This window comes from Microcebus murinus, chromosome 16 (genome assembly GCF_040939455.1).
Source record: "Microcebus murinus isolate Inina chromosome 16, M.murinus_Inina_mat1.0, whole genome shotgun sequence".
Classification (NCBI taxonomy): domain Eukaryota; kingdom Metazoa; phylum Chordata; class Mammalia; order Primates; family Cheirogaleidae; genus Microcebus; species Microcebus murinus.
Genome location: NC_134119.1, coordinates 59,422,204 through 59,446,130, shown reverse-complemented (window position 1 = coordinate 59,446,130; position 23,927 = coordinate 59,422,204). Strand labels below are relative to the sequence as shown.

Sequence of the window (23,927 nt, the reverse complement as noted above, 5' to 3'; positions counted from 1 at the left end):
AAAGATGTGCCCGCGTTCCCGCCCCTCCCTCTTTGCCCTTGTCTCCGCTTCGTCTCTCTCCTTCTGTCGCCTCGTCGCGCATCCTTCCCCACGGCCATCTCTTCTTCCTCCCGGTCCCGAGTCTATCCCCTTCGCAGCGCCGCCTCCCACCGTCCCGCCCCCGCGCCCGGTTGGGGGCACCGAGGCGCATGCGCGGTCAGCGCCCCTCCCTCTCCACCCCCACCCCCCGCTGGCGTCTGGGCCTGGTCCCCTTCTCTCTGTCTCCCTCTCCTCCCCAATCGGGTCCCCCGACACCGACACCCCGTTACTCCCGCGGTCTCCTAGGCCCAGCCGTGGTCCCCGGCCCCGTCTACCCCAGGTAAGATGGGGAGGGGGGAGGCCGGCGGGGAAGGGGAGGGGCGAAGCATCCTGCATCCCGAGATAAACAAACCGGAGGAGGGGGCGGCGGAGACGGAGGGGCCTGACGGGAGGAGAAGAATGGGGGGCTGGGCCTGGGGAGGTGGCAGGCGCTGGGCGAACGTACAGGGGTCCTCTGATGGGTAACGGGGGTCCCTATGGTTGCCCAAGATCCAGTCGCGCGAGGGCCACCCGGGGCCTCCCGGAGCTTCTGGGGACTTGGACCCTGGAGCCTGCGGCCAACCTCTCTAGCTGACCTCTGCCTTGAGGATTTGCCTGAAGGCAGCCCCCAACTCTGCATCTGCCCCCCCAGGGCCACCAAAGACCATGACTAAGACAGATCCCGCCCCAATGGCCCCGCCGCCGCCCCGAGGGGAGGAGGAAGAGGAGGAGGAAGAGGACGAGCCCGTCCCTGAAGCCCCCAGCCCCACCCAGGAGCGCCGGCAGAAGCCTGTTGTGCACCCCTCGGCACCTGCCCCCCTCCCTAAGGACTACGGTAACCACTGTGCCCACCCTGGAATCCGGTCTGAAGCCTCGGGTGGCCTGGGAGGGTGGGCTGAGCTCTGTTGGTGGGGATGGTAGGGGGATTCTGGGGAACTAGAAGGTGGTCCAGAGGAGTCCTGGCTGCAGAGCCCTTGGAACCCCCCTGCATTAATTAATTCATTCACCTACTGGAGAGTGGAATTGTAATTCTAATCTCTGATTCATGACACATCATTTAGTCACTCAACAAACGTTTATTGAAAGCCACTGTGGGTCTGGCTTTATGCTAGCAGCTGGGGCCACAGCAAGGAGCAAGACAGTCTTTGCCCTGAGGGAACTCACAGGCCTCAATAACGACCACACAAGTATAAAAATATAATTTAAATATATAATTACAAAACATGATAAGAATTGTGTTTACCAAGAACAAGAGGCTGCAAGAGCTTTTAACGACATAGTTTGCCCAAGGAGGTTACATTTGGGGGAGACCGGTGGGTGGGTTGGGGAAGGGGGTCCCAGGAGAGGTAACCACAAGAGTAAAGGGTCTGAGGAAGGAGGGTGTGGAGCTAAGTGTGTGGCCTCTTGGAGAAACTGAAAGTGTCCAATCATTTGCCGAGCAACATTTATTGAGTGCTGCTACTCTGAGATGAGCCTTAGTGCTGTGTGACGGGGATTTAATGGTGGGTGACCCAGGCATGATTCCTGCTATCAGCAGAGGAGAGACTAAAGTGAACAGATAAATAAATCAGGTAAGTTCAGACTGGAGTGAGTGCTATGGAAGAAATAAAAGGTGGAAATGCAATAGATAATGTCTAGAGGATCAGCTAGTTGAGACAAAGTAGCCAGGGCAGGTCTTTCTGACAAGGTGGCATTGTCAGCTGAGACCCGGAGCTTGAGGAGGAATCAGCCATAGGAGAGCTGGACAAAGAAAGTTCTAGGCAGACAGCAGCAAGTGCAAAGGCCCTGAGGCACAACTGAGCTTGGAACAGAAAGATCACGGAGCTGCATTTAGGAAGTGAGCAGAGTAGAGGCGAGAGGTTGGCATGGGCTAGATCTAGAGGGGCCTTAAAGGCCACAGTTAAGATTTGGGGTATATTTTAAATGTGATGGGGGAGAGCAGTGGTGGGGGAGGGTGTTTAAAAGCAGAGGAGTGGCAGGTCTGATTTATAGTTTTAAAAGCTCCCTCTGGCTCCGGGGTAGTGAGGAATGGAGCGCGGCCAGAGTCGGATGTAGCAGGGGGATTCTAGAAGGCGCTGGCTGGGAAGCCCCAGCAGCTGTGAGGTTCAGAAACTAGGCACTCGGTTCAGAGAGTTGGCGTCGCCAGAATAGAGCAGGAGAGGTGGCATGTGTGGACAGGTCATCCACTAGAGGTGGAGTAGAGAGACTACAAGTTGGCTTCAGTCCGATAGAAAAACAAGAAGGTTATCTGGGGAATGGGGGGTCCGCCCCAGGAAACCGGAGAGTCTCCTTTGGAAATGCAGCTGCAGGTGGCTGGGGCCCCCGGCTCGGGGGAAAGTCAGAGGGTCTAGGCTGGGCCCTCCAAGGAATCCTGCTGGAGAACAAGGAGGGTTTGTCACAGAATGTGAAGGAATCTGGAAATGTAGTCTAGGACAGACAGAAGGCTAAGAGGGACACTGAGAGGAAATCGTGTATCTGTTAAATTTGTACATTAATTCAACACCTACCGCGTTCCAGTAGCCGTGCCCAGCCTTGGAAATAAGGGAGTGAACAGGCAGAATGGAAACGTAGTGTCTACATCCTAGCCAGGGCAACAAGTGAGAAAGGAAGAAAAAGGAAAAAAAAAGATGGAAGGAGAGAGGAAAACAAGGAGGGAGAAAGGGAGAGAGGAGGAAACGTATTATGTGAGGTTGTGACAAGACTATGAGCAGGAGATGGACAAGGGCAGGGTGCTGACTTACACAGGGTGATTTCGGGAGGCCTCTCGGAGGAGGTGACACTTGAGCAAAGACCTGCAAAACCTTATGAAAATCGGAGGCAGGACTGTCCCAGGTGGGAAAAACAGCAAGTGCCAAGACCCTGAGACAGGAATTGGCCTGGCACGTTGGAGGGACAGGAGGCCAGTGCAGCTGGAGGGAAATGAGTGACAAGGAGGGCCCGAGGTGCAGGGCCTGGGGTCCATGGTGAAGATTTTGTCTTCTGAGTGGGATGGGAGCCAGGGCAGGGTTCTGAGCCACGAAGGGTTATGACATGAGTGAGGTTTTAAAAGGAGCACATGGGCTGATTCCTGGAGACTCCTTCTATGTGGCGCTTCCCTGGGCTGTGTGTCATCTGCTCATTCATGCACTCATTCATTCAACACGCACTGAGTTCCTGCCACGTGCCAGGCCCTGTGCTGGGTGCAGATGTTGCTGCAGAGAGCGACACTCATCAGAAGTTACTGGGGGCAGACAGAGGCGCCTCTGGCTGCCCACAGGTTGGATCCTGCTCATGGATACATTTTATGTGGACCACATGGCATTTGAAAAATTTGGGAGAGTTTTATTAAAAACCAGGACTTCTGGCTTTTTTACTTATTTGTTTGTACTCTGGAGGTTTGGCCAGACTGTGCCCGCACCCTCACAGGGCAGCAGTGGGCGAGCTCAGCAGCAGCCCCGTGGACATGTGGACCCCAAGCTCCCTCCACCACCCTCTTGTCTCAGGGGGTGGAGTTGCTGCTCTGTGGGAATTGCCTGATCCGGCCAATTTTCCAAGACACACCCAGCGTCTAGATTTTTACACAAAAGCTCCTGGGTTTGAAACCTAGTGCTGGCCACACAGAAAATGCCTGTGGGTTTACTGTGGTCCATGTGCCACCATTTTGGGACCCTACATCAGAGGCTCTTGAAAGCAAAGATCTAGAGCTCCCTGCCTCGGGGTAGAAGGAGAGGATCCGATCGGCTTGCCTGGGGTGACCTTGGACCTCTCCCCACCTCAGCCTTCACCTTCTTCGACCCCAACGACCCCGCGTGCCAGGAGATTCTGTTCGACCCCCAGACCACCGTCCCGGAGCTGTTTGCCATTGTGCGCCAGTGGGTGCCCCAAGTCCAGCACAAGATAGATGTCATCGGCAATGAGGTAAGAACACCCTGGAAGCCAGGGAGGGAGGAGGATGGGTCCCCCACAAGTTTGGGTAATTCTCCCCGTCCCCTGGTACTTGCAGATTCTGCGCCGAGGCTGCCACGTGAACGATCGCGATGGGCTGACCGACATGACGCTGCTCCACTACGCGTGCAAGGCTGGGGCCCACGGAGTCGGTGAGGGCCCAGACCCCCAGGCCATGAGCCCCAAAGCCTAGGCTCCCAGACCCCACGCCCTCGAAACCACCCCGAACTCGGGCTTCATCTGGAACCTGCAGCCTAAGATCCCAAAGTGCAGTCCCTGAGGCCCAGGGCCCTCCCCAGGCAGGGGGCCCGTGCTCTGGAGGGGGGTTGCAAGCTGACCCGGGCTGTCCTGCAGGGGACCCCGCTGCGGCCGTGCGCCTCTCGCAGCAGCTGCTGGCCCTGGGCGCCGACGTGACCCTGCGCAGCCGCTGGACCAACATGAACGCGCTTCACTACGCGGCTTACTTCGACGTGCCCGACCTCGTGCGCGTGCTGCTGAAGGGCGCGCGGCCGCGAGGTGAGGAGGAGGAGGGCCCTGGATGGGAGGAGGCAGGACCCACGGGAGGGAGGAGGGCTGGAAAGAGGAGGAGGGTACCCAGTGTTGGGGGCAAGGACCCGGGTGAGAGGGCGGGGACGTGGAGTGATGGGGCAGAACTGAGGCCTGGCCGGGAGGGGAGAGGGGACTGGGATCCGAGGAGACCGGGAGAGGAGGCAGGAGGTGTGGGAGACGCCACTCAGTAGTCCGCAACGCCGGGGAGGGGACTGCCTGGGCGGGAGGGGAGGGGCCAAGGAGTGGTGGGCGGGGCTCTGAGGTGGGGGCGGGGCTCTGGGGCCTTCAGGTGGGAGGAGGGCCAGGGTGCCACTGGTGGTCACCCGTAACTCTCCTCTCGTCCTCTTCCAGTGGTGAACTCCACGTGCAGCGATTTCAACCACGGCTCAGCCCTGCACATTGCGGCCTCCAACCTGTGCCTGGGCGCCGCCAAATGTTTGCTGGAGCACGGTGCCAACCCGGCCTTGAGGGTACTGTCACTCCGGTCCACCCCACCCCCCCCATCCTCCCTCCCTCGCCCTCCCTCCCCCCTGCCCTCCAGCAGGCCTCTGCAGAGAATGAGGGCCATAAGAGCAGAAATTTGCTTAATGTTCATTATGTGTTTGGTGAGGTCTATTATAATAGCGCCCTGTTTGACAATGGGGAAACTGAGGCAGAGAGATTAAGGGATTTGCCAGGGTTTTCCAGCCAGGAGTATCTTTCAATCCTGGCTGGCCCTGTGGCTGTGTGTAGACAGCACTTCAAGATCATGAGGACAGTAGAGTTATGTCCTCTATGAATGAGAGGGTCGGGCCCCTCATAAACCCTCAGTGTGATCTTTGACCCCCAACCCATCCATTACCAGCCCCACCCCCAACACCAGTTACTCTGCAGCATCCCAGGCCTGGATATCTTGGGGGAACATGGCCCGTGCTCCTGAGACCCTGCCTGTCCTCATTCCCCATTGGCCTAGAGCTTGACCCTGACCCTGTGCCGCAGGATCGCGTTCTCAATGTTCATTCCCCCACATCGCCCCTTACAGGCTTGGGGTCTTGAGGCATAGCCTTCCTGAGGGTGACACCTGCAGCACTAGAGTGGGGTTCCCACTCCCTGTTGGCTCCATCCCCAGCCCATGCTCTCGTCGTGGGCTTCCCGGGGATGAGGTCTGTGTCTTAATGCCCCATGCCTTGTCTGTCCCCATGTTGGCCCAGGGTATGACCTAGTCCCACCCCTGCTTCACCCAGACTCGGGGTCTCCAGGGATGTGGCCTCCATGGGGGTGTGGCCTGTGCCGCTGAGTCCCTACCCCTCTCTTCCCATTGGCCCGCAGAATCGAAAAGGACAGGTGCCAGCGGAGGTGGTCCCGGACCCTATGGACATGTCCCTGGACAAGGCAGAGGCAGCGCTGGTGGCCAAGGAGCTGCGAACCCTGCTGGAGGAGGCTGTGCCGCTCTCCTGCGCCCTCCCCAAGGTCACGCTACCCAACTATGACAACGTGCCAGGCAATCTCATGCTCAGCGCGCTGGGCCTGCGCCTGGGAGACCGCGTGCTGCTGGACGGCCAGAAGGTCAGGGACTGCGGGGTGGGGGTGTGGGTGGGGTGGGCGGCAGGTCTCTGTCCCCTTGTCCCTCCAAGCTGGGTTGTTCGACAGAGTGCAGACTCTCCCCTTTGTCTGCCTGCCCTCCCAGTCATTCCCACGGTACTTTTCTTTTGTCTAACTATTATTCTGTGGGTACCTCCTCTGAGCCTCACCCTGTGCTGAGCTCTCTGCCCGGGGGAGGGGGGCCACAGACCTGTCACCTGACAGTGACGGCCCAGAGCGGTCATGGCTGTGAAGCGGCAGCACAGGCTGAGTGATCAGCACAGCTCTGTGCCCCTGTGGCTCCCCTGAGTCAGCTGGTCCCCAGTCAGGCCCCACCTCCACTCTCAGAGCCGTCAGGACTTTGAGTAGGAAAGTACAGGCTAGAGTGACCGGGTGTGATGGGGATGGCACCCCATTCAAAGGGGAGGAAGAGCAAAGCAGGAGAGTAAAAGGAAGGGGTCTCAGGTAGGGAGAGCAGGTATAAGGGCCTAGAGGGCAGAGAGAATCTTCTACCATCTAGGCATTCTGACTTCCATTCATTGGCCTGAGGTCCCTCAGGCTCCATGCTGGGCTCAGTCTGTCCTTTGGGATAGAGGGCTGGGTCTGGCCCTGCCTACACAGAGCTCCACCTCCCTCGGCATCAGTTTCTCCATCTGTAAATGGTGCTAATAACAGGACCCATCTCAGGGAGTTGTGTGAGGTTTAAATTAATTTAAAAAGCCCTTAGGGAAGGCCGGGCTCAGTGACTCACGCCTGTAATCCTAGCACTCTGGAAGGCCAAGGCAGGTGGATTGCTTGAGGTCAGGAGTGTAAGACCAGCCTAAGGAAGAGCAGGACCCCATCTCTACTAAAAACAGAAAGAAATTAGGCCGGGCATTGTGGCTCATGCCTGTAATCCTAGCACTCTGGGAGGCCGAGGCAGGCGGATTGCTCAAGGTCTAGGAGTTCAAAACCAGCCTGAGCAAGAGCGAGACCGCGTCTCTACTATAAATAGAAAGAAATTAATTGGCCAACTAATATATATAAAAAAATTAGCCGGGCATGGTGGCGCGTGTCTGTAGTCCCAGCTACTCGGGAGGCTGAGGCAGTAGGATTGCTTGAGCCCAGGAGTTTGAGGTTGCTGTGAGCTAGGCTGATGCCATGGCACTCAAGCCTAGGTAACAGAGCGAGACTCTGTCTCAAAAAAGAAAAAGAAAAAAAAAATTGCTTCCACCAGACAACCACCCATGGGGTGGGTTGCTGGCCCTATTTTGCAGATGAAATTGAGGCCCAGGAAGTCCCCTGACCAAAGTTACAGCCTACTAATGGCCAACACTTGCCTATCCCTTCCTTAGTAGCAGGCCTTGTTCTGACGGCTTGAATTTCTCCATGACAGCCCTGGCCAAAAGACCTTCCTGTGCTGGTAGAAATGTTCTGTCTGCTGTCCAGTAAAGTAGCCAGAAGCCACATGTCACTGTTGAGCACTTGAAATTTGGCTGATGTGACTGGGGAAATGAATGTTTAATTTAGTTTAAATTTAAATTGTCCTATGTGGCTGTTCACTGTTTACTCTATTGGACAAGGCAGCTCTAAGACAATCCTGTAAGGTGAGTATGATTTCTGTTCCCATTTCAGAGATAAGGAAATTGAGGCACAGAGAGGTTAAGTCGTCTAGCCAGTAAATGATGATGTCTGATTTGAGATTTGCACCCGGGTTTCCCTCAGCCACCCCATCATGCTGCCTGTGTGCCATGGTCCGCCGTGGCCTCCCAAGTCCCCTCCTGAAGCCGTATCCTCCCTTGTCTCCCCAGACGGGCACGCTGCGGTTCTGCGGGACCACGGAGTTCGCCAGCGGCCAGTGGGTGGGCGTGGAGCTGGACGAACCCGAGGGCAAGAACGATGGCAGTGTTGGGGGAGTCCGGTACTTCATCTGCCCTCCCAAGCAGGGTCAGTGCCACCTGGGGCCCAAGAGGGGCGGGGGTGGGGCCCACGCAGAAGTTCTGATGCTGCTGCCTGGGTAACAGTGGCTGGGGGATGAGGACAGGACTGAAGCAGAGGCTTGGACGACATTGAGCCCAGGCTCTGTCCCCCCAGGTCTCTTTGCCTCCGTGTCCAAGATCTCCAAGGCAGTGGATGCACCCCCCTCCTCTGTCACCTCCACACCCCGGACTCCCCGGATGGACTTCTCCCGTGTCACTGGCAAAGGCCGCAGGGAACACAAAGGTCAGAGAAGGGAGCCCTAGGGGCGGGACGCGCCACTCTGTGGGTAGCTCAGCTTCTGTGACTCGGTTTCTGCTCAGGCCCAAACTCCAGTTTTAGAGGACAAGCTCTGAGTTTCTGACTCCTGTGACTCAGTTTCTCCTCTGGCTTAGTACCCACCTAGCTCTTGGAAGGACCTGTGGGTTCCCTGCCTTCTGTAACTTACTTTCCCTTTAGGCCCAAAGGTTTTCCTCAGTTTTAAGGAAGAATCTGGGGGTTCCTGGATTTTGTGACTTGATTTAGTCTCAGACCCAATTCACCCTTCATTTTTTTTTTTTTTTTTTTTTTTTTTTTTTTTTTTTTTGAGACAGAGTCTCGCTTTGTTGTCCAGGCTAGAGTGAGTGCCGTGGCGTCAGCCTAGCTCACAGCAACCTCAAACTCCTGGGCTCGAGCAATCCTTCTGCCTCAGCCTCCCAAGTAGCTGGGACTACAGGCATGCGCCACCATGCCCGGCTAATTTTTTATATATATATCAGTTGGCCAATTAATTTCTTTCTACTTATAGTAGAGACGGGGTCTCGCTCTTGCTCAGGCTGGTTTTGAACTCCTGACCTTGAGCACCCTTCATTTTAAAAGGACAGTTTCTGGGATCCTGACTTCTGACTCACTTTTTCCTTTGGCCCACATATCCTCTCTGTTTTGAGAAAAGATTCTGGGGTTCTTCAGGTTCTGTGACTCAGTTTCTCCTTGGGCCTAAAGCCCCCCTCCTAGTTCTCTGGCATCTGGGATTCAGTTTCCCTTCCAGCCAAGCCCCCACCACACCCCACAATTCTGGGGAAGTCTCTGGAGTTCCTCTGATTAGAGCCAGGACAGGGTTTCTACCAGTGGCATGAGGTCCCCATAGCTGGCTGGGGCCACAGCCACAGCCCTGTACCCTCTACCCTTAGGCAAGAAGAAGTCCCCGTCATCCCCATCTCTGGGCAGCCTGCAGCAGCGCGATGGGGCCAAGGCCGAGGTGGGAGACCAAGTCCTTGTTGCAGGCCAGAAGCAGGGGATCGTGCGCTTCTATGGGAAGACAGACTTTGCCCCAGGTAAGGATGGGGACCCTGGGCTTGGGGGCAGGCAGGGCCTTGAGGCATCCTGACACCCTTCTGCTGCAGGTTACTGGTATGGCATTGAGCTGGACCAGCCCACGGGCAAGCACGATGGCTCTGTCTTTGGTGTCCGGTACTTCACCTGTCCCCCTCGGCATGGGGTCTTTGCGCCAGCGTCCCGCATTCAGAGGTGAGCCCGAATTTCGACCCCCAACCCAGGGCACCACCCCAAGCCCTGATCCCCGTTCAGATGGTCTCATCTTCATGGAACATCAGGACAATGAGGATACCCCACCCCCACCCCAGCTCTTTCCTCCTAGGCCCCTGAGGCTCAGCTCCTACTCAGACTAGGGCCTCTTGTGGCTCTGACTTTTCCCTGTGTCTCCCCAGGATTGGCGGATCCACTGACCCCCCTGGGGACAGTGTTGGAGCCAAAAAAGTACATCAAGTGACAAGTGAGTTGGAGGGTAGGGGGTGGGGTCTGGGGATGGAGGATGGGTCATGGGTTCTCAGGCATATGCTGATGAGAGTCTCTGGTATTTAATTGAGGACACAGGTTCCAAGAAAATGATGAGACAGGATCCCAAAGAGGATAGGTCTCAAAGGCAAAGTTAATGACAAGGCTATTTGGGGATATGGGGTTGAGCAGATATTGGGGACAGGGGTAGTTATTGGGAGACAGAGCGGGTATTTTTGACAAGCAGTCCAGATGAGTATTGGGAATGTGGGATCCAGGTAGGTATTGGGGACATGGATAGGTGTGAATGACAAGGAGTCTGGATGGGTATGGTGGACACAGGTAGGTCTATCAACCCCTCACCTGAGACTCTGTCTTCCTCTTCAGTGACGCAGCCCAAACGCACCTTCACAACAGTCCGGACCCCAAAGGACATTGCGTCAGAGAACTCTATCTCCAGGTGCGTGGCCAACCCCTGTCCCTGCTCCTATGGGATGTTCAGGGAGGGGCATCCACTAGGCAGTTGGACTGGAACTCTGGGAGGGGCTGGAAACAGAGGTTAGGAAAATTTGTGACTAGTAAGCATACCCAGAAACAGCCTTTAGGGTGCAGGGCCCATACTGAATTCTGGAGACTTTAACTTTTAGGGGGGAGGTAAAGGAAGCAGAACACTCTCCACTCCACATGAGCCTAAAAAGACACAGCCAGAGAGTTAAGAAGCAGAATCCAGAAAGGCCAAATCGTAAACACTGGGGGAAGAGCCAGTGGTGAGGGACCCAGGTGTTGCTGCAGCCCGCGTCAGAGTGTGACCCGGTTCTCCGTTTCAGGTTGCTCTTCTGCTGCTGGTTTCCCTGGATGCTGAGGGCAGAGATGCAGTCCTAGAGGCCCTGGATACCTGACAAAGAGACAGAGTCCCTACTAGCATCTCCTGACACAGGAGCCCCCAAGTCACCCTGAGATAGAGATTCCCAGTAACACATTCAGAGTAGAGACCCCCCCATTAGTCAGCCCTCAATCACTGAGGCCCCATTATTAACAGATTCCCCCATAATAACCCTCCAAATACAGACCCATGTCACCCAGAAAAAGATTCCCTGAGTAGCACCTTCAGGCTAGTCCCTATCCCCAACCCCTCAGAGCAGACACCCCCAATTAACAGATTTCCACATCACCCCAAATGATGGTGACCCTCTCCATATAATGCTCCACAACAGAACATTCTTGAGTCACTCATCACTGGATCAGAAACCCCCATTAACAAAGATCTCCCCCAAGTCCTCTTGAAATAAACATAGGCCACACCTCCAGAGTAACAGATCTTCATGTCACTATCCCTTGTTTAACATCAGTCCCCTTGAGATGTCATGACCCCATGGTCACCCCGAAGCCCTTATACTCCAACCTCCCAATCAGATACTTCCTCCATTAACAAAGACTTTTGTTCTTGCCCAAGAAGAGACCCACTTTAACCAGCCCAGTGTCACTCCTAATTTACAGACACCAAAACAGTCCTGGAAGTGTTCATTACAGGACCCCCAAGTCTTCCTATTCTCTGCACCCTCAAGAAACCCCCAGTGCCTTGAATGAAGCCCACCCCACATGGCCCACAGCCCCTGTGCTGGCCAGGCTCCCAGAAAATTCTCTATTTTTTAAGTAATGACTTCCCCCTTTGGGGGACCCCAAAATTTGGAGGCCCCATTCTGGGACTCTGGGGATCTTAAATCCCAGAGTACATGTATCCCAAATTTCCCTGTGTCCCCAAGTCCTATAGCCCCTAGAAGACCTCAAGACCCTCACTGCAAGCACCCCCAAATCTCAGAATCCTCAAATCCCCAGGGAATCCCAAATTTACAAATCCAATTTCCCAACCCTCCCGGAAACCCAATCATCAGGTCCTTGTGCCTGGGATGGAGGAGACTGCAGTCAGGATATGCATCCCAGGCTCCCAGGGCATCTCAAGCCCTACTCTCAGGCACTAGGATACCCCAAGCAGGAATTCCCATCCCTGGAAACTGGAGGACTTCAATGCCCTGAGTCCATGGATCTCAAGACACCCAAATTCGAAGAGCCCCAGCCCCAAGGGAACCCCAACTCTTAAAGCCTCCATGTCTGATACATGGAAGTCCCCAAGGCCCTGAGGGGATCCCAAATCCTGGAGCCCCACTTCAATCTATGTTCTGGTCACTGGCCCCAAAGGGGACAGCACCTCAGCCAGACCAATAGCCCAAGGGAGAACCTGAAGGCCCAGGGGGTCCAGGGTAGACCTGGGGCCCTGACCACCAAGGACAGCTCACGACTGCCCCTTCACTGCATGTCCCCAAACAGCATGACTCCTGTCCTCTTCAATAAAGATGTTTCTATGGCCTCTCTGTGTCAAGTCATTGGGGGTTTTGGTCCTGTCTCTTGTATCCTGTACCCTTGGTGGGAGAGGACGTTCCTCCTTCAATCTGGCCGTCTTGAGGCATGGGCTTTTAATGGACCTGCGAGAAGTCCCCCCCGCACGTCCTCTCGCGGCAGCTACGACTGCCCCTCACATCTGGGCCCACTCCGCAGTGAGACAGGTTTGGTTCTGGAGTTGATTGGCAGGTGCCGGACGAAGATTCCATCCCGCTGTGGCTCAGAGGCCGGGCAGCGCAGCCTATTCCCAGGCGAGGGTTGAAGGGGCGGACAAATACTGAGCCAGAGCGCCGATTGGGTGGAAGGCGGGCCCTTAAGGCCGCTGGGGTTTCCCATTGGTCTGAGCGCTCTGCGTCACTAATGTGGGCCGGAAGTGACTGGGAGGGGGGAAGGGGGGTGGTGAATTTAGAAATTGGAGGGGACACTGGTGTACGGTCAGTTTGGGGGGTGACCTGGGGCAGAGGTGGGTGTCCAAAAGGACTGGGGGTGGGGATCCGAGGAAGCTCAGAGTAGGGGTCCGAGGAGGCTCAGTGACTGATCCTAAAAGACCCAGAGTCGGGGGACTGAGAGGTTCAGGGAGAGAAGAGGGTTTGAGAGGAGTCAGGCTCAGGGCTAAAGGCTTCAGGGTGCTGGAGTGAAGGGCACTTGGGAAAGGAAATCTGAGGTCCAGAGTGGGAGATCCAAGGAGGGTAAGAGTGGACATGTCTGAGGAGGCTCAGATTAGGGGCACAGGGGTGCTCAGAATGAGAGATCTGAAAGGGCCTGAGGCTGGAGGAGGGTCCACGGGGGCCCGAGTTGTTAGAGAGCCAGGCTTGTGGTTGTGGGTCTGAAGTGGGGTCTCAAGATGTTTAAAGGGGCTCTGTGCGCAGCCCTGGGGTTTATGCGTGGAGCTTTTGAGAAAGGCTCCCTGGGTGGGGTCAGAGAATGTTTTCCGTGAGAGGATTTATTTTATTTTTTATGTCTGTGGAAGGATTGAGGGGGCAAGTGTGTAGTTTGATGGCCCCTTGGTGGAGTTTTGGAGGACTATTCTGGGTAGTTATTGTGTTCGGGCAGGGAGACTCGGGGCTCGCCCTGTAGCTTTGGAGATGCTGAGGACTCAGGTTTTAGAGGCCAAGTGAGTTTCACCGCTGAGGTGAGGCCCTGGCTGGTGATGGGGTGGAAGACATGGCCTGTGGGTGGGAGGCTTAGTGACTTCAATGTGTCCTCCTTTCCCCACAGGACTGTGTGCAAGGAGTTGGTGTCGATGGAGGAGGAGGACGCCAGGGTTCCAACCCTGGAACCATTCAGGGTGGAGCAGGTTGTCAGGAATGGGGGTGCAGAGGGTGAAGGTGGGGACTAGCGGGTGGGAGGTGGGGTGGGATAGGCAGGCTGACTTCTGGGTTCATGGGTTGGGACTGCCCCCTCCCTCCAAATTCATTCTTACCTTCAAAGTCCAGCCTTACCCTGACCCCTACCCCAGAATAGGCATTGGTTCCTTGACTTCAGATCCTGGACTGACATCTTGAGTCTCTCTCCAGAGGGAGAGTTGGCTCAGTGATGATATGGCCCCTGTGTGGGTGGAAGGGCCACACCTTCAGGGGAGTCTCTCTATCCTAGGCACCACCTGTAATCTACTATGTCCCTGATTTCATTTCCAAGGAAGAGGAGGAGTACTTGCTTCGACAGGTGACCCCAGTACCCTTCTGATCTGTTTTCTCCCTCTTCCCCTATCCCTCCCCAACCCCTGCCACCTGTATGAGAGCCCCCAAGGCTGCAGGGAAGACCTTGGCAGCAAGGAGAGTGCCACACAGCACCCATCTCCCACCTTCCCCATTCCTCTCTCAGGACCTGCAAGGGCATATCAGAAAATGATTTTTCTAGGAGGCTTATGGGAAATCAAACTGATTCTTAGAAAGGAGGTGGTTATTATGAAGCTCAGACTCCCTGTACTGAGATAGCCCAGTCCAGTTTTCAAAACTAGGATGTTACTGAAATCAGAGTCCTTGTGTGGGAGTAGCCCAGTGCAACCCCAGAGTCTCAGGAGCAGGGAAGTTACAGAGCTCTACTCCCTGTAATGAGATAGCCCAATCCTGGTAGCTTAGAGAAAAGAAGGTACAAACGTAGGCTGATATAGCTCAATTCAGATCCTTGAGATTAGATAATGAAGAATTTAGTGTTCAGATTTCTGTGCTGAGATAGCCTAGGAATCAGAAAGTTTACAGAGTAAACTCTTCACTGTATCAAGTATAAAGTTTTCCGGCGGCAAAAGAAACAGAGAGAAAGATTGGGACCAAACAACATGGCTTTATTGAGCACTCCTGGGTGAAGTTTGAGGGTCCCAAGAGAGGGGGGCCAGAGAAGTTGTGCCCAGTTGAAAGGGGGGGAGGCTTTTATACCATTTTTAAGTGGGCTGAGGACTTTTGGTGGGAAGAGCTGGGGTTTTTCCACTGTGACCTTTGGTGGTCATTGAGAAATAGGAGGGGCTGGTGACATTTGCGGAATCCAGTAACCAAAATTTTCTTATCCGGGTAGACATCTAGGTGTGGTTGTTCTCAGTGGGGCCTGGCAGTTGTCCTTGGCAGGTCTGGTCTCCTGAGCCTTTTGTTTTTTGATCTAGGGAGGGGAGGGGGGCCCACCACCAGCCTTAGATAGCTCAGCAAAGACCCAGAGTTTCTGGAACAAGATTACCAAGCACAGACCACCTATGCTGAAATGACCCAATTTGTATTCTGTTCTTAAGGATTGGGGAAAGAATAATTTACAAAGCTCAGAGTCCCTGCACTGGGATAGCCTATTGCAGCCCCAGAGCATTAGTTACGGAGTACAGATCTTCCCTGTGCTGGAGTAGCCTACATAAGCTTGAATCCCAGGAAGGAGTTAGCTTCAGAACATAGACTCTTGTGCTGAGATAGCCCATTCCAGACCTTAGAGTTTTGGGGATTGAAAATTTACATACTATAGAATCACTGGGCTGAAATAGCCCAGTCCAGCTCTACGACCATGAATGGAATGATGAGATTATCAAGTACAGTATAGATTTCTTGGATTGAGATAGTCCATTCTAGGCCTTTGGGATCTTGGGAATGGAGAGTTTTTTAAAGTACTTTCTTTGCTGTATTGAGATAGCCCAGTATAGGACACTCCATTCGCCAGCCATTAGAAACAAAAAGGTTCTAAAACTCAGACTGTCTTCAGATAGCCCAGGAATCAGGAAATTCGAGTAAAGACTATTTGCTGCTAAGCTGAAAGAGCCCAGTCCAGCCCCAGAACTGAGTAGATTCAGACCATAATTGTGTAGTCCTGGTTCCTTTCCTCAATGCCAGTAGACACCGGTGGGCTTTGGGGCCAAAAGCCTCCCCAGGAAAGAAGGCAAAAACCAAAATCCTGGGAAAACACTACCCCAGAGAATGATCCCATAGACAGTGAGATGACCCATTTCCACCCCAGGGAAAGGGTGGGAGAACTCTGGAGGCATGGTCCTGAAAAAAGAGTGACACCTTCTTCACCTGCTAGGTTTTTAATGCCCCAAAGCCAAAGTGGACCCAGCTCTCCGGGAGGAAGTTACAGAACTGGGGTAAGTGTCCCTGGCTGGGGGCATGGGTGATTCTGGGATGTGGGCTGGAGCAGGGGGCTCCAGACATTGGGGTTGGGGGGAAATCCCTGAGGGCTCAAGGGGTCTCAGTGGACATGATTTTGAGGGGTCAGTGGAAGTCCTGAGGGGTTAGGGATGTCCTTCCTGATGAGTTGTGAGTATCTGAAAGGGTCCAGTGATCTGGAGAAGTTAGGAAGCCTTTGAAGGGTCCTGTGGTCCCTGAGGGGGTCAGGGTGCTTCCAAACACTGGGATATCCCTAATGGGGGCTCCAAGTCCCATGGGGAAGCCCTCAGGACCCTGTTGCCCTCCCCAGGTGGGCTCCCCCATCCACGGGGGATGGTTCCTGAGTGGCTGCCCCCATGGCTCCAGCGCTACGTGGACAAAGTGTCTGACCTCAGACTTTTTGGGGGTCTCCCAGCTAACCATGTCCTCGTGAACCAGTATCTGCCAGGGGAGGGCATCATGGTAACTACATACCCTCGCCCTGACCCCCACAGTAACTGCCTCCCCCAGACCTCTGCGCCATCACGGGGCAAGGGCTTCATGTTTGCCCACACTCATCAAGTACCCACATACCCCAAGAGGCATTCACCTCCCTGTCCCCAGCTTCGGAGCCCCCCTTTAACTTAAAGGGTGGGGGTGTGGACCCCTGCCCTGCCCAGCCCTGGTGCCCACTCCCCAGCCCCATGAGGACGGACCACTGTACTACCCGACTGTCAGCACCATCAGCCTGGGCTCCCACACCATGCTGGACCTGTACGAGCCGCGGCAGCCGGAGGATGATGACCCTGTGGAACAGGTGGGCCCGAGACGCTACCCCAGCCACTTGTGGGCACTCCAACCGCCCACATCCTCCAAGATCACCTGATTCCACCTGCCTTTGAGGTACTCCTGACACCCAGACACCTTCCCCTGTCCCCTCATGGGGCACAACTGCCTCCTCCCAGACACCAGGTCCATCTGCTTTCAGGGTACCTTACATACCATAATTTCCACAGACACCCCAGTGCCCCAACCTACTGAATAGATGCCCCTGACACCCCGTAGACCTCCTGACCACACGTGCTCAGAGTGTTCCAACTGCCCGAGGTCCATATAGACCCCGTGCAGGGTCCCCCAATACTCCAGCAGACACTCTGACATCCTTAGACACCCCACTGCTATGCACTCATGGGTGCCCCGACATCCTCCCAGATGTCCTGACTCTGTCCCCTGGACAGGGCACCCTAGCACTGGCATCCTGCCACTCCAGTAATGTGATCTGTGGTGCAGGACACCCAGATCCTCCTGGGACCCCTGACACATGCTTTGCTGCTCAGGGTCCCCCCAGATACCCTGGCAACACCATCGCTCATCTCTTTCTCTGAGTGATGCATTTGTGACACTGAAGCGTTCACAGAAGCTGCCCTGGACACCCTGACCTGCTCCTCCCTGGGGCTTCCCTTTAGCCCCGAGTGCTCTTGGGCTCCTTCTGTGCCAGTGTCCTCTAACATCCTGATGACCTTGGGTATGCCCACTCCCTGGAACCTCTGCCTCACTGTCCAGCAGGGTCCCTCCGGGGCCTGCCGGGGCCTGGCTTCATCCATGCCCTCTCAGCAGGCTCTGCCTGCCTTTCCTGGGGAAACAGTCCCAGCCCCAGCTGTTAGGAGATCCCAGCTGCAGCTCTCTGGGCCTGCTGACTCTTTTTTTTTTTTTTTTTTTTTTTTTGAGACAGAGTCTCGCTTGTTGCCCAGGCTAGAGTGAGTGCCGTGGCGTCAGCCTAGCTCACAGCAACCTCAAACTCCTGGGCTCAAGCAATCCTTCTGCCTCAGCCTCCCGAGTAGCTGGGACTACAGGCATGCGCCACCATGCCCGGCTAATTTTATATATATATACATTAGTTGGCCAATTAATTTCTTTCTATTTATAGTAGAGACGGGGTCTTGCTCTTGCTCAGGCTGGTTTTGAACTCCTGACCTCGAGCAATCCGCCCGCCTCAGCCTCCCAGAGTGCTAGGATTACAGGCGTGAGCCACCGCGCCCGGCTTCTGCTGACTCTTTAACACCCCCATCTGCAACCTAGTTCCTTCCCCCTCCCGCGGGACTGCTGTCCCCACCCCCTCCCTTCCCCAGCAGCCCCAGGATCCGCCAATTTTCACTCCTGAACCACCAAAGCCTCCATCCCTGGGAGCAGGCTTGCTCCTGAGCCTTTGTCCCTGGGGACTCACTGACCCTTGTCCCCTGATCCCTCGAAGCCTGCTGACCATCAACCCGCCCCGCAGCCCCGGCCCCCGCCCCGGCCCACCACGTCGCTGCTGCTGGAACCGCGCAGCCTGCTGGTGCTGCGTGGCACCGCCTACACGCGCCTCCTCCACGGCATCGCCGCCGCCCGGGTAGACGAACTCCACGCCACCTCCCTGCCGCCCAACGCGGCCGCCTGCCCGTCGGCGCGGCCCGGAGCCTGCCTGGTCCGCGGCACTCGGGTCTCGCTGACCATCCGCCGCGTGCCCCGCGTGCTGCGCGCCGGCCTCTTGCTCGGCAAGTGATCGCCAGGCTCCGGACCGTCGGGATCTGGCTTCCTCGCCATCCTGGGGCTGCTGCGATTCTGTGACCTTGAACCCTGGGGCAGAGGCAGCTCCCCTGGATTATTTATTTTTCTCAATAACTTTGCGGGAACCACAGGAAAAAAAAAAACCATTCCGAATAAATCAAAATATATCTTTCCTTGGTTTTCGTGGTTTTTTCTGGGGGAAGGGGGTGGCAGATGCTTGGGTTCCTGAGGGGCACTGCATCTGGGACCTTAAGTGGGTGGGCAGGCCCTGGAGGTTAGATGTGTGGGTCCTGAGTGGGACAGAATCGGGGCTCTTGGGATGGTGGGGGTGGGGTTATATCTGGAAGCTCCTTGGAGAGCAGTGGGACCATGTTGGGAGGTTTAGCTACTGGTCCTGTTAGGGAGGAAGGAGTTAAGTCGCTCTCTTGTCACCTGAGCTGGGGATCAAATTACCCAGGTCCAGGTTCCTCTTGGAAGGGGTGGAGCCAGGCCTGCCCCTGGGCCCCTCTGGCAGCCTCAGGCCTGGGTGAGTCCTGTTGAGAAGGTCTGGGGGACACCCTTGACTAGGGAAAAGGTCCTCACCTGACTCTCTGTCCCCAGACCCCCAGCTATGGCCCTGTCCCTACCTCTGGGCCCTAGGCTCCCCTCAGAGCCACTCAGCCACCCCCCTGGAGCCCCTGGGGAGCCGAACGTTGCTGGATGCACCATCTGCCCTGCATCTGAAAAGGACAGAGTCAGGTGGGGGCTGGGGTTTTTGGAGTTTGTTCCCAAGGGGGTGGGGACAGTAGCAAGGGCCATTTGTGGGAAGGGGTTGCTGTGACTGTGATCACCTGGGGACAGGAGAGGGAGCTGGGGAGGGAGCAAGGGTGGAGTGGGGTGGAAAATGAGCTACTGAGGCTCATGCGCCCAATGTCCCCTACCTCCCAGGCCGGGGCAGGCCCAGAAACAGGGACAAGACTCCCTGGACCCTCCTGAGCACTTCCAAGGTGGGCTAAGGAGCATTGAGCCTGCTGCTGGCCCCCCAAGATGGTCAACACCCTCTTCCCATGAGGACCCAGCTGGAGGCAAACACTGTGAGGTGAGCAGAGGTGACTCAGACCCCTTGTGCCAGCTGCCCCCTCCTCTCTGTCCCCCAGAATCTGGCCTCCTCCACACTGCAGATGAGGTGATGATTCTGGAAAGGTGGTGGGCATCTATGAGGGGAGGGACACTCAGGAAAGTGTTTCTTTACCATTCAGTGCAGAAGTATTTCAGTATTTTACCAACTGGGAGGGAAGTATTTCATTGTCGGTCCCTGCGCATCCCTATTGCTCTTGGAGGTTCCCTGCTCTGTGACCCCCTCCCTGTCCAGACCTCCAAGCCACACATGTCCAGGTTTCCTGGAGCTTTGAAAACCAGAAGACCTTGGATTCAATGTCCCCAGGCCTGGCTCCACTGGGAAGGCCCCCAAGTGGGAGCAGCCCTGGTGTAGGCCCAGAGGTGGATTCTGCTGCAGAGAAGCATCTAGAAGGCAGGAGCCTGCAGAAGAGGGGTGGCAGTGGGGGTGAGCATAATGTCTTGATTGGCTCACTGGTCCTGACGCAGACCCCTGTGTTCCCCAGCACCCCACCTCCGGCCTGGAGGTACTGGAGGCCGAACAGGACAGCCTGCACATTTGCCTAGTGGGGATGGGGCTCCGGCCGCAGGACCCGGAGCGAGGCCGGGGGCCCTGGGCACTGGCACAGAGAGGCATGGTCCAGCTGCAGGTGGGCAGTGGGGCCAGGATGTGGGAGGGTGGGCGCCAGCTTTCTGGGGTGGGAAATGGGTGTGTTGCATGTTCCGGGTCTCTGGATAGGAAGTCGGGGGCTGGGGCTTAACTCCAGACTCTGAGTCTCTGATGTCCCTGGTGTGTGTGTGGGGTGATGTCCCACCACATGTCCGCAGGCCCTGCAGGCAGACCTCCGAGGGGCAGCCGAGCGCGTGGATGCGCTGCTGGCGTTTGGTGAGGGGCTGGCACAGCGGAGCGAGCCTAGGGCCTGGGCGTCCCTGGAGCAGATCCTGAGGGCCCTCGGAGCCCACAGAGACACCATCTTCCGACGGCTCTGGCAGCTGCAGGCCCAGCTGGTCAGCTACAGCCTGGTATGGCCCACCCCGATGGCCCCCCAGGCCCAGGCCCCAATCTCCCGACCCCCATGACCTCTGTCCTCTGACCCAGGTGTTCAACAAGGAGGCCAACGAGCTGGACCAGGACTTGGAGGTCGAGAGGGACGTGGACGGGCCAGGACCTGGTGGGGTCTGGGGTCCCTGGGCGCCCAGTGGCCTCCCCGCTTCCGCAGAGCTGGAGTGGGATCCAGCAGGGGACGTTGGGGACCTCGGACCCTTGGGGCAAAAGACAGCCTGGACACCAGGGGCTCCCTGTGAGCTGTGTGGCCACAGGGCCCCCCAGGGCAGAGGACAAGGCCTTGAGGTGAGAGCAGTCCCTCTTGAGGGACCCTCGTCCCCCAGGCAACCAGAGGGCACCTCTGTGTCCCTTCCAGCCGGCTCCTTCCCTTTCAAAGTGTCAGTGGCTCTGTCTCTCCCTCTATCTCTGTCTCTCTTCATCTCCATGTCTCTCTCCCGTCTGTCTCTGTCTACATCTCAGGCCCTATTTCTCTCTCTCCCGCTGCCCCTTGCTTTTCTTGCTGCGGCTGCGCTGGCCTCCTGGCTCTTGTGTGAACACCCCATCCACTCCCACCTTGAAACCCCAAGAAGCATGCCAGGCTTACCTTCCCCTTCCTTCCAGCCCCTCCTCAAACGCCATCTCTCCCACACATTAGTGACCCTACGTCACCTAGTGATCTTACGTCACCTCCTAACAGCACTCAGCGCAGTTTGACTTTATACGTGTTTATTGATTTATGGTCTCCCCCTCCCACTAAAATAGAAGTTCCACAGGGGTCAGGATTTCGCCTGTTTCCATCTGCACTGAGTCCCCAGCTTCTAGAACAGTGCCTGGCATGTAATAGACACTCATTAAACATTTGTTGAAGGAATGAATAAATAACATCTCCTCTCTTGGTTTCTCCGGGTCTGCCCCTCTCTGTCTCTCCCGTGAGATCTCTCTGTGCCCCCAGAATCTCGCCTCATGCCCCCCAGTCCTAGTCCTTCCTTAGCCATGTCTCTTGGTTGCTTGTTTTCCAAGAACCACACGCCTCTCTCCCCACAGGATGTGCCCGGGTCCGGCCTCAGCCACCGGAAACACTTCGCAGGTTACGGAAGATGCTCCCTGCTCCGGAAGCCTCAGGTGAGCTGGTCCTCAGCCGGGTCTAGCACCCAGGAATCTTGATGGCAAGTGACAGAAACCCAACCAATTGGATGACACAGAAAAGGGGATGCTATTTTTCTTATGTAACTGAAAAGTCCAGGTACTCAAATGGTCAGGGCTCAGTCCCTCCCTCTCTTGGCCTCTACTTCCCCAAGGTGGCATCCTGCTCAGCAGAATGCCTGCCCGGCCACTGCACCCTCACTTCCCGTTGGTTTACCCGCCCAGGGGAAGGAGCATGTCTCTGACCTACAAGTGGCGGCCAGAGTCCCAAGTCCCGCTTGCCTGGCTGGGGTCATGGACTGCAGCCCGAATGAACCGGAGGCCTGGTCTGGGTCAGGTGCCCAGTCGTGGAAGCGGAGGAGGCTGGGGTCAGCTTCCCATGAACCTGAAGCTGTCTCTACTTAACGAGTAGAAAGCATGACCCCGCCACCCCAAATCGAGCCACTGTTATGAGGAAAGGGGGGGCCTGATTGGAGTGGAGGACAGGCACGAACAGACATCCACGACACTGGAGCTATTCCCCGTCCCCTGGGGATAGCGGGGGTGCCAGGAGAGGGGGAGCACTGAGACCATCCCTGTAGGTCCGCAATAGTAAGGGAAGGTTCGTACTAAGTGTCACCTCCATCCATTCTGCCGTGGCTGCCGTGTGCCCTTAGGACAAGAAGAGGCAAGCGTCTTCCAGTCTCCAGGATGTGGCCCTGGAGGTGGATGCTGGGTGAGGTCCCCAGAAGATGGGTTGGGGGACAGGGCTCATGGCGGCAGCCCACCCACATATTTAACACTGCCTTTCCCTTGGCAGGGCCCCGGATCCTGCGTCCAGGTGGCCCCTGGCCTTCCTCCTCCTCCTCTTCTTTCTCCTTCTCCTCCTGGTGGGTGCCACATTGCTCCTGCCCGTGCCTGGGATCTTCTGCTGCTTTCACGCCCGACTGGCCAGGACACCTTACCTGGTGCTCAGCTACGTCAACGGTCTCCCCCCAGTCTGAGTTCACAGCCCAGTGGTGTGTAATAAATGGTCACTGTCACAGGATGTGTGAGGACATTGTGTGCTTGGGCGCCCAGAATCTGGGATATGGCCCTCGTGTCTACACAGACTCAAATGGAATCAGCCCATCTCAGGTTGGGTTGCCCCAGACCCTGACGAAAGATTCAAGTGCAAGCACGTTATTTGGACGGTGATCCTTGCAAGAGCGGTAGGGGAGTGAGGAAGTGAGCCGGGGAGGGGAAAGTCCAGTTGTAGTGGTGGAGTTAATGAGCTGGTTGCTGCTTTGGGCACCATCCCATCGGGGACGTCTGGGAAACTGTGGAACACAGTTTGAAATTGTTTCACCAAAAGGGCCAAGAAGTTGTGGCACTTATATGCCAGCTCCCATCTTGCATTGTTCAGGGCTCTTCCTGGAGACATTCATGCCCAGCTCTCTAGCCTGCGAAGGCCCCACCCTCAGGCAAAGGAGCACAGGTGCCTGCCGCAGGAAGCTAGGGGCAGGTATGGAAGGGTGCATCCACATGGTTGCTCTGTTCCAACATTCCACGTGGTGGGCTCCCAGCTGGGCTGTCATTGGCCTGGGGGTGGGGGTTGGAGGGTCTTGACAGCACCAGGCTGAACTGCTAGTGCTCAGTCCTGGAGCCCAGTCTCCCCAGAGATTAAGTTGGGAATTTGTTTTTGTGGGTAACTGGGAAGTTCAGGATGTCAGGCATAGCTGGATCCTGAGACTCAAATGATGTCTCTTAGTTCTTTCCTCTGATTTACTATAGCTTCATTCTTATCCCAGTGGTGGCCAAAGTGGCCCTTAACAATCTCCAGCCATACACCCACCAATTTAGCAGCCAATAGGAGGGTCACTCTTCCTTTATAGCTTCAATCAAAGTCCCAAGGCTGGTTGCTGGGGCTTGGGTCATGTGCCTCACCTCCGCTGGGGGCTGCAGGGCTGACCATGGGGACTGACAATGGGGGAGGGTGGGTCTCCAGAGAAAATCAAGAGTTGTTACTAGAAGGGGAAATGGACAGTCAGGGGGGTGGGGAAAGCAGCAGATTCTTCCAGACTTCAGTCCACGTTCAGAGAAAAATCAGGATGCAAACTGGGCCGACCCGTTTCAAAGGCCTGGGTAAGTCCCTCCCCACCCCCGCACCCCCAACCAAGGAGAAGGCGAGGTCTCCCTGGGATCACAAATAGAGCCAGCAGAGTCTCGGCAATATTAGCCCAATAGGCCTGGTAATGGAACTAATCTGTGCCATTCGTTCATTCATTCATTTAACGAATATTGACTACCTGCCATGAGCCAGGCCAGTGAACAACATGGACTAAAATTCTTGTCCCTCTGAAGCTGAC

General features: G+C 56.0%; 3 protein-coding genes across 10 annotated transcripts; all 3 read left to right on the top strand.

Annotated features, from left to right (window-relative positions):
• Window positions 1–201: 201 nt before the first annotated feature.
• CLIP3 (CAP-Gly domain containing linker protein 3) lies at window positions 202–12,184 on the top strand. The gene is made up of 14 exons (XM_012774966.3): window positions 202–358; window positions 710–892; window positions 3,815–3,954; window positions 4,040–4,133; window positions 4,336–4,497; window positions 4,882–5,000; window positions 5,839–6,075; window positions 7,881–8,016; window positions 8,164–8,292; window positions 9,216–9,359; window positions 9,429–9,552; window positions 9,753–9,817; window positions 10,207–10,279; window positions 10,647–12,184. Exons 2-14 carry the CDS (start codon window positions 724–726, stop codon window positions 10,699–10,701), a joined length of 1,647 nt encoding a protein of 548 aa, XP_012630420.1. The 5' UTR covers window positions 202–358; window positions 710–723; the 3' UTR covers window positions 10,702–12,184.
• Window positions 12,185–12,605: 421 nt separating this feature from the next.
• On the top strand, window positions 12,606–18,489 carry ALKBH6 (alkB homolog 6). 6 transcript variants are annotated; one of them, XM_075993029.1, is made up of 7 exons: window positions 12,606–12,650; window positions 13,435–13,513; window positions 13,855–13,881; window positions 15,709–15,769; window positions 16,102–16,253; window positions 16,471–16,587; window positions 18,049–18,489. In XM_075993029.1, the coding sequence occupies exons 2-7, from the start codon at window positions 13,460–13,462 to the stop codon at window positions 18,310–18,312; spliced, it is 675 nt and encodes a 224-aa protein (XP_075849144.1). In that variant the 5' UTR covers window positions 12,606–12,650; window positions 13,435–13,459; the 3' UTR covers window positions 18,313–18,489. The 6 variants fall into 6 exon arrangements, with proteins under 6 accessions (XP_075849144.1, XP_012630424.2, XP_012630430.2 ...); XM_012774970.2 differs by having other exon boundaries at window positions 13,813–13,881; XM_012774976.2 differs by having other exon boundaries at window positions 13,813–13,881; window positions 16,509–16,587; window positions 18,049–18,185.
• Window positions 18,490–18,807: 318 nt separating this feature from the next.
• Window positions 18,808–22,622, top strand: SYNE4 (spectrin repeat containing nuclear envelope family member 4). 3 transcript variants are annotated; one of them, XM_075993369.1, is made up of 9 exons: window positions 18,808–18,843; window positions 18,918–19,055; window positions 19,245–19,395; window positions 19,919–20,062; window positions 20,241–20,435; window positions 20,512–20,763; window positions 21,502–21,579; window positions 22,257–22,315; window positions 22,400–22,622. In XM_075993369.1, the coding sequence occupies exons 2-9, from the start codon at window positions 18,928–18,930 to the stop codon at window positions 22,581–22,583; spliced, it is 1,191 nt and encodes a 396-aa protein (XP_075849484.1). In that variant the 5' UTR covers window positions 18,808–18,843; window positions 18,918–18,927; the 3' UTR covers window positions 22,584–22,622. The 3 variants fall into 3 exon arrangements, with proteins under 3 accessions (XP_075849484.1, XP_075849485.1, XP_075849486.1); XM_075993370.1 differs by having other exon boundaries at window positions 18,828–19,055; window positions 20,250–20,435; XM_075993371.1 differs by having other exon boundaries at window positions 18,828–19,055; window positions 20,524–20,763.
• The last annotated feature ends 1,305 nt before the right edge of the window (window positions 22,623–23,927 follow it).

Bases quoted from the DNA above. Each gene is read 5' to 3' on its own strand.
- ALKBH6 (XM_012774970.2), top strand. From the start codon at position 13,460: ATGGAGGAGGAGGACGCCAGGGTTCCAACCCTGGAACCATTCAGGGTG. The intron at 13,882-15,708 runs GTGACCCCAGTA...TTCACCTGCTAG, and splicing joins AGGAGTACTTGCTTCGACAG to GTTTTTAATGCCCCAAAGCC. The intron at 15,770-16,101 runs GTAAGTGTCCCT...TGCCCTCCCCAG, and splicing joins GAGGAAGTTACAGAACTGGG to GTGGGCTCCCCCATCCACGG.
- SYNE4 (XM_075993369.1), top strand. From the start codon at position 18,928: ATGGCCCTGTCCCTACCTCTGGGCCCTAGGCTCCCCTCAGAGCCACTC. The intron at 19,056-19,244 runs GTGGGGGCTGGG...CCTACCTCCCAG, and splicing joins TCTGAAAAGGACAGAGTCAG to GCCGGGGCAGGCCCAGAAAC. The intron at 20,764-21,501 runs GTGAGAGCAGTC...CTCTCCCCACAG, and splicing joins GCAGAGGACAAGGCCTTGAG to GATGTGCCCGGGTCCGGCCT.
- CLIP3 (XM_012774966.3), top strand. From the start codon at position 724: ATGACTAAGACAGATCCCGCCCCAATGGCCCCGCCGCCGCCCCGAGGG. The intron at 893-3,814 runs GTAACCACTGTG...TCCCCACCTCAG, and splicing joins CCCCCTCCCTAAGGACTACG to CCTTCACCTTCTTCGACCCC. The intron at 8,017-8,163 runs GTCAGTGCCACC...CTGTCCCCCCAG, and splicing joins CATCTGCCCTCCCAAGCAGG to GTCTCTTTGCCTCCGTGTCC.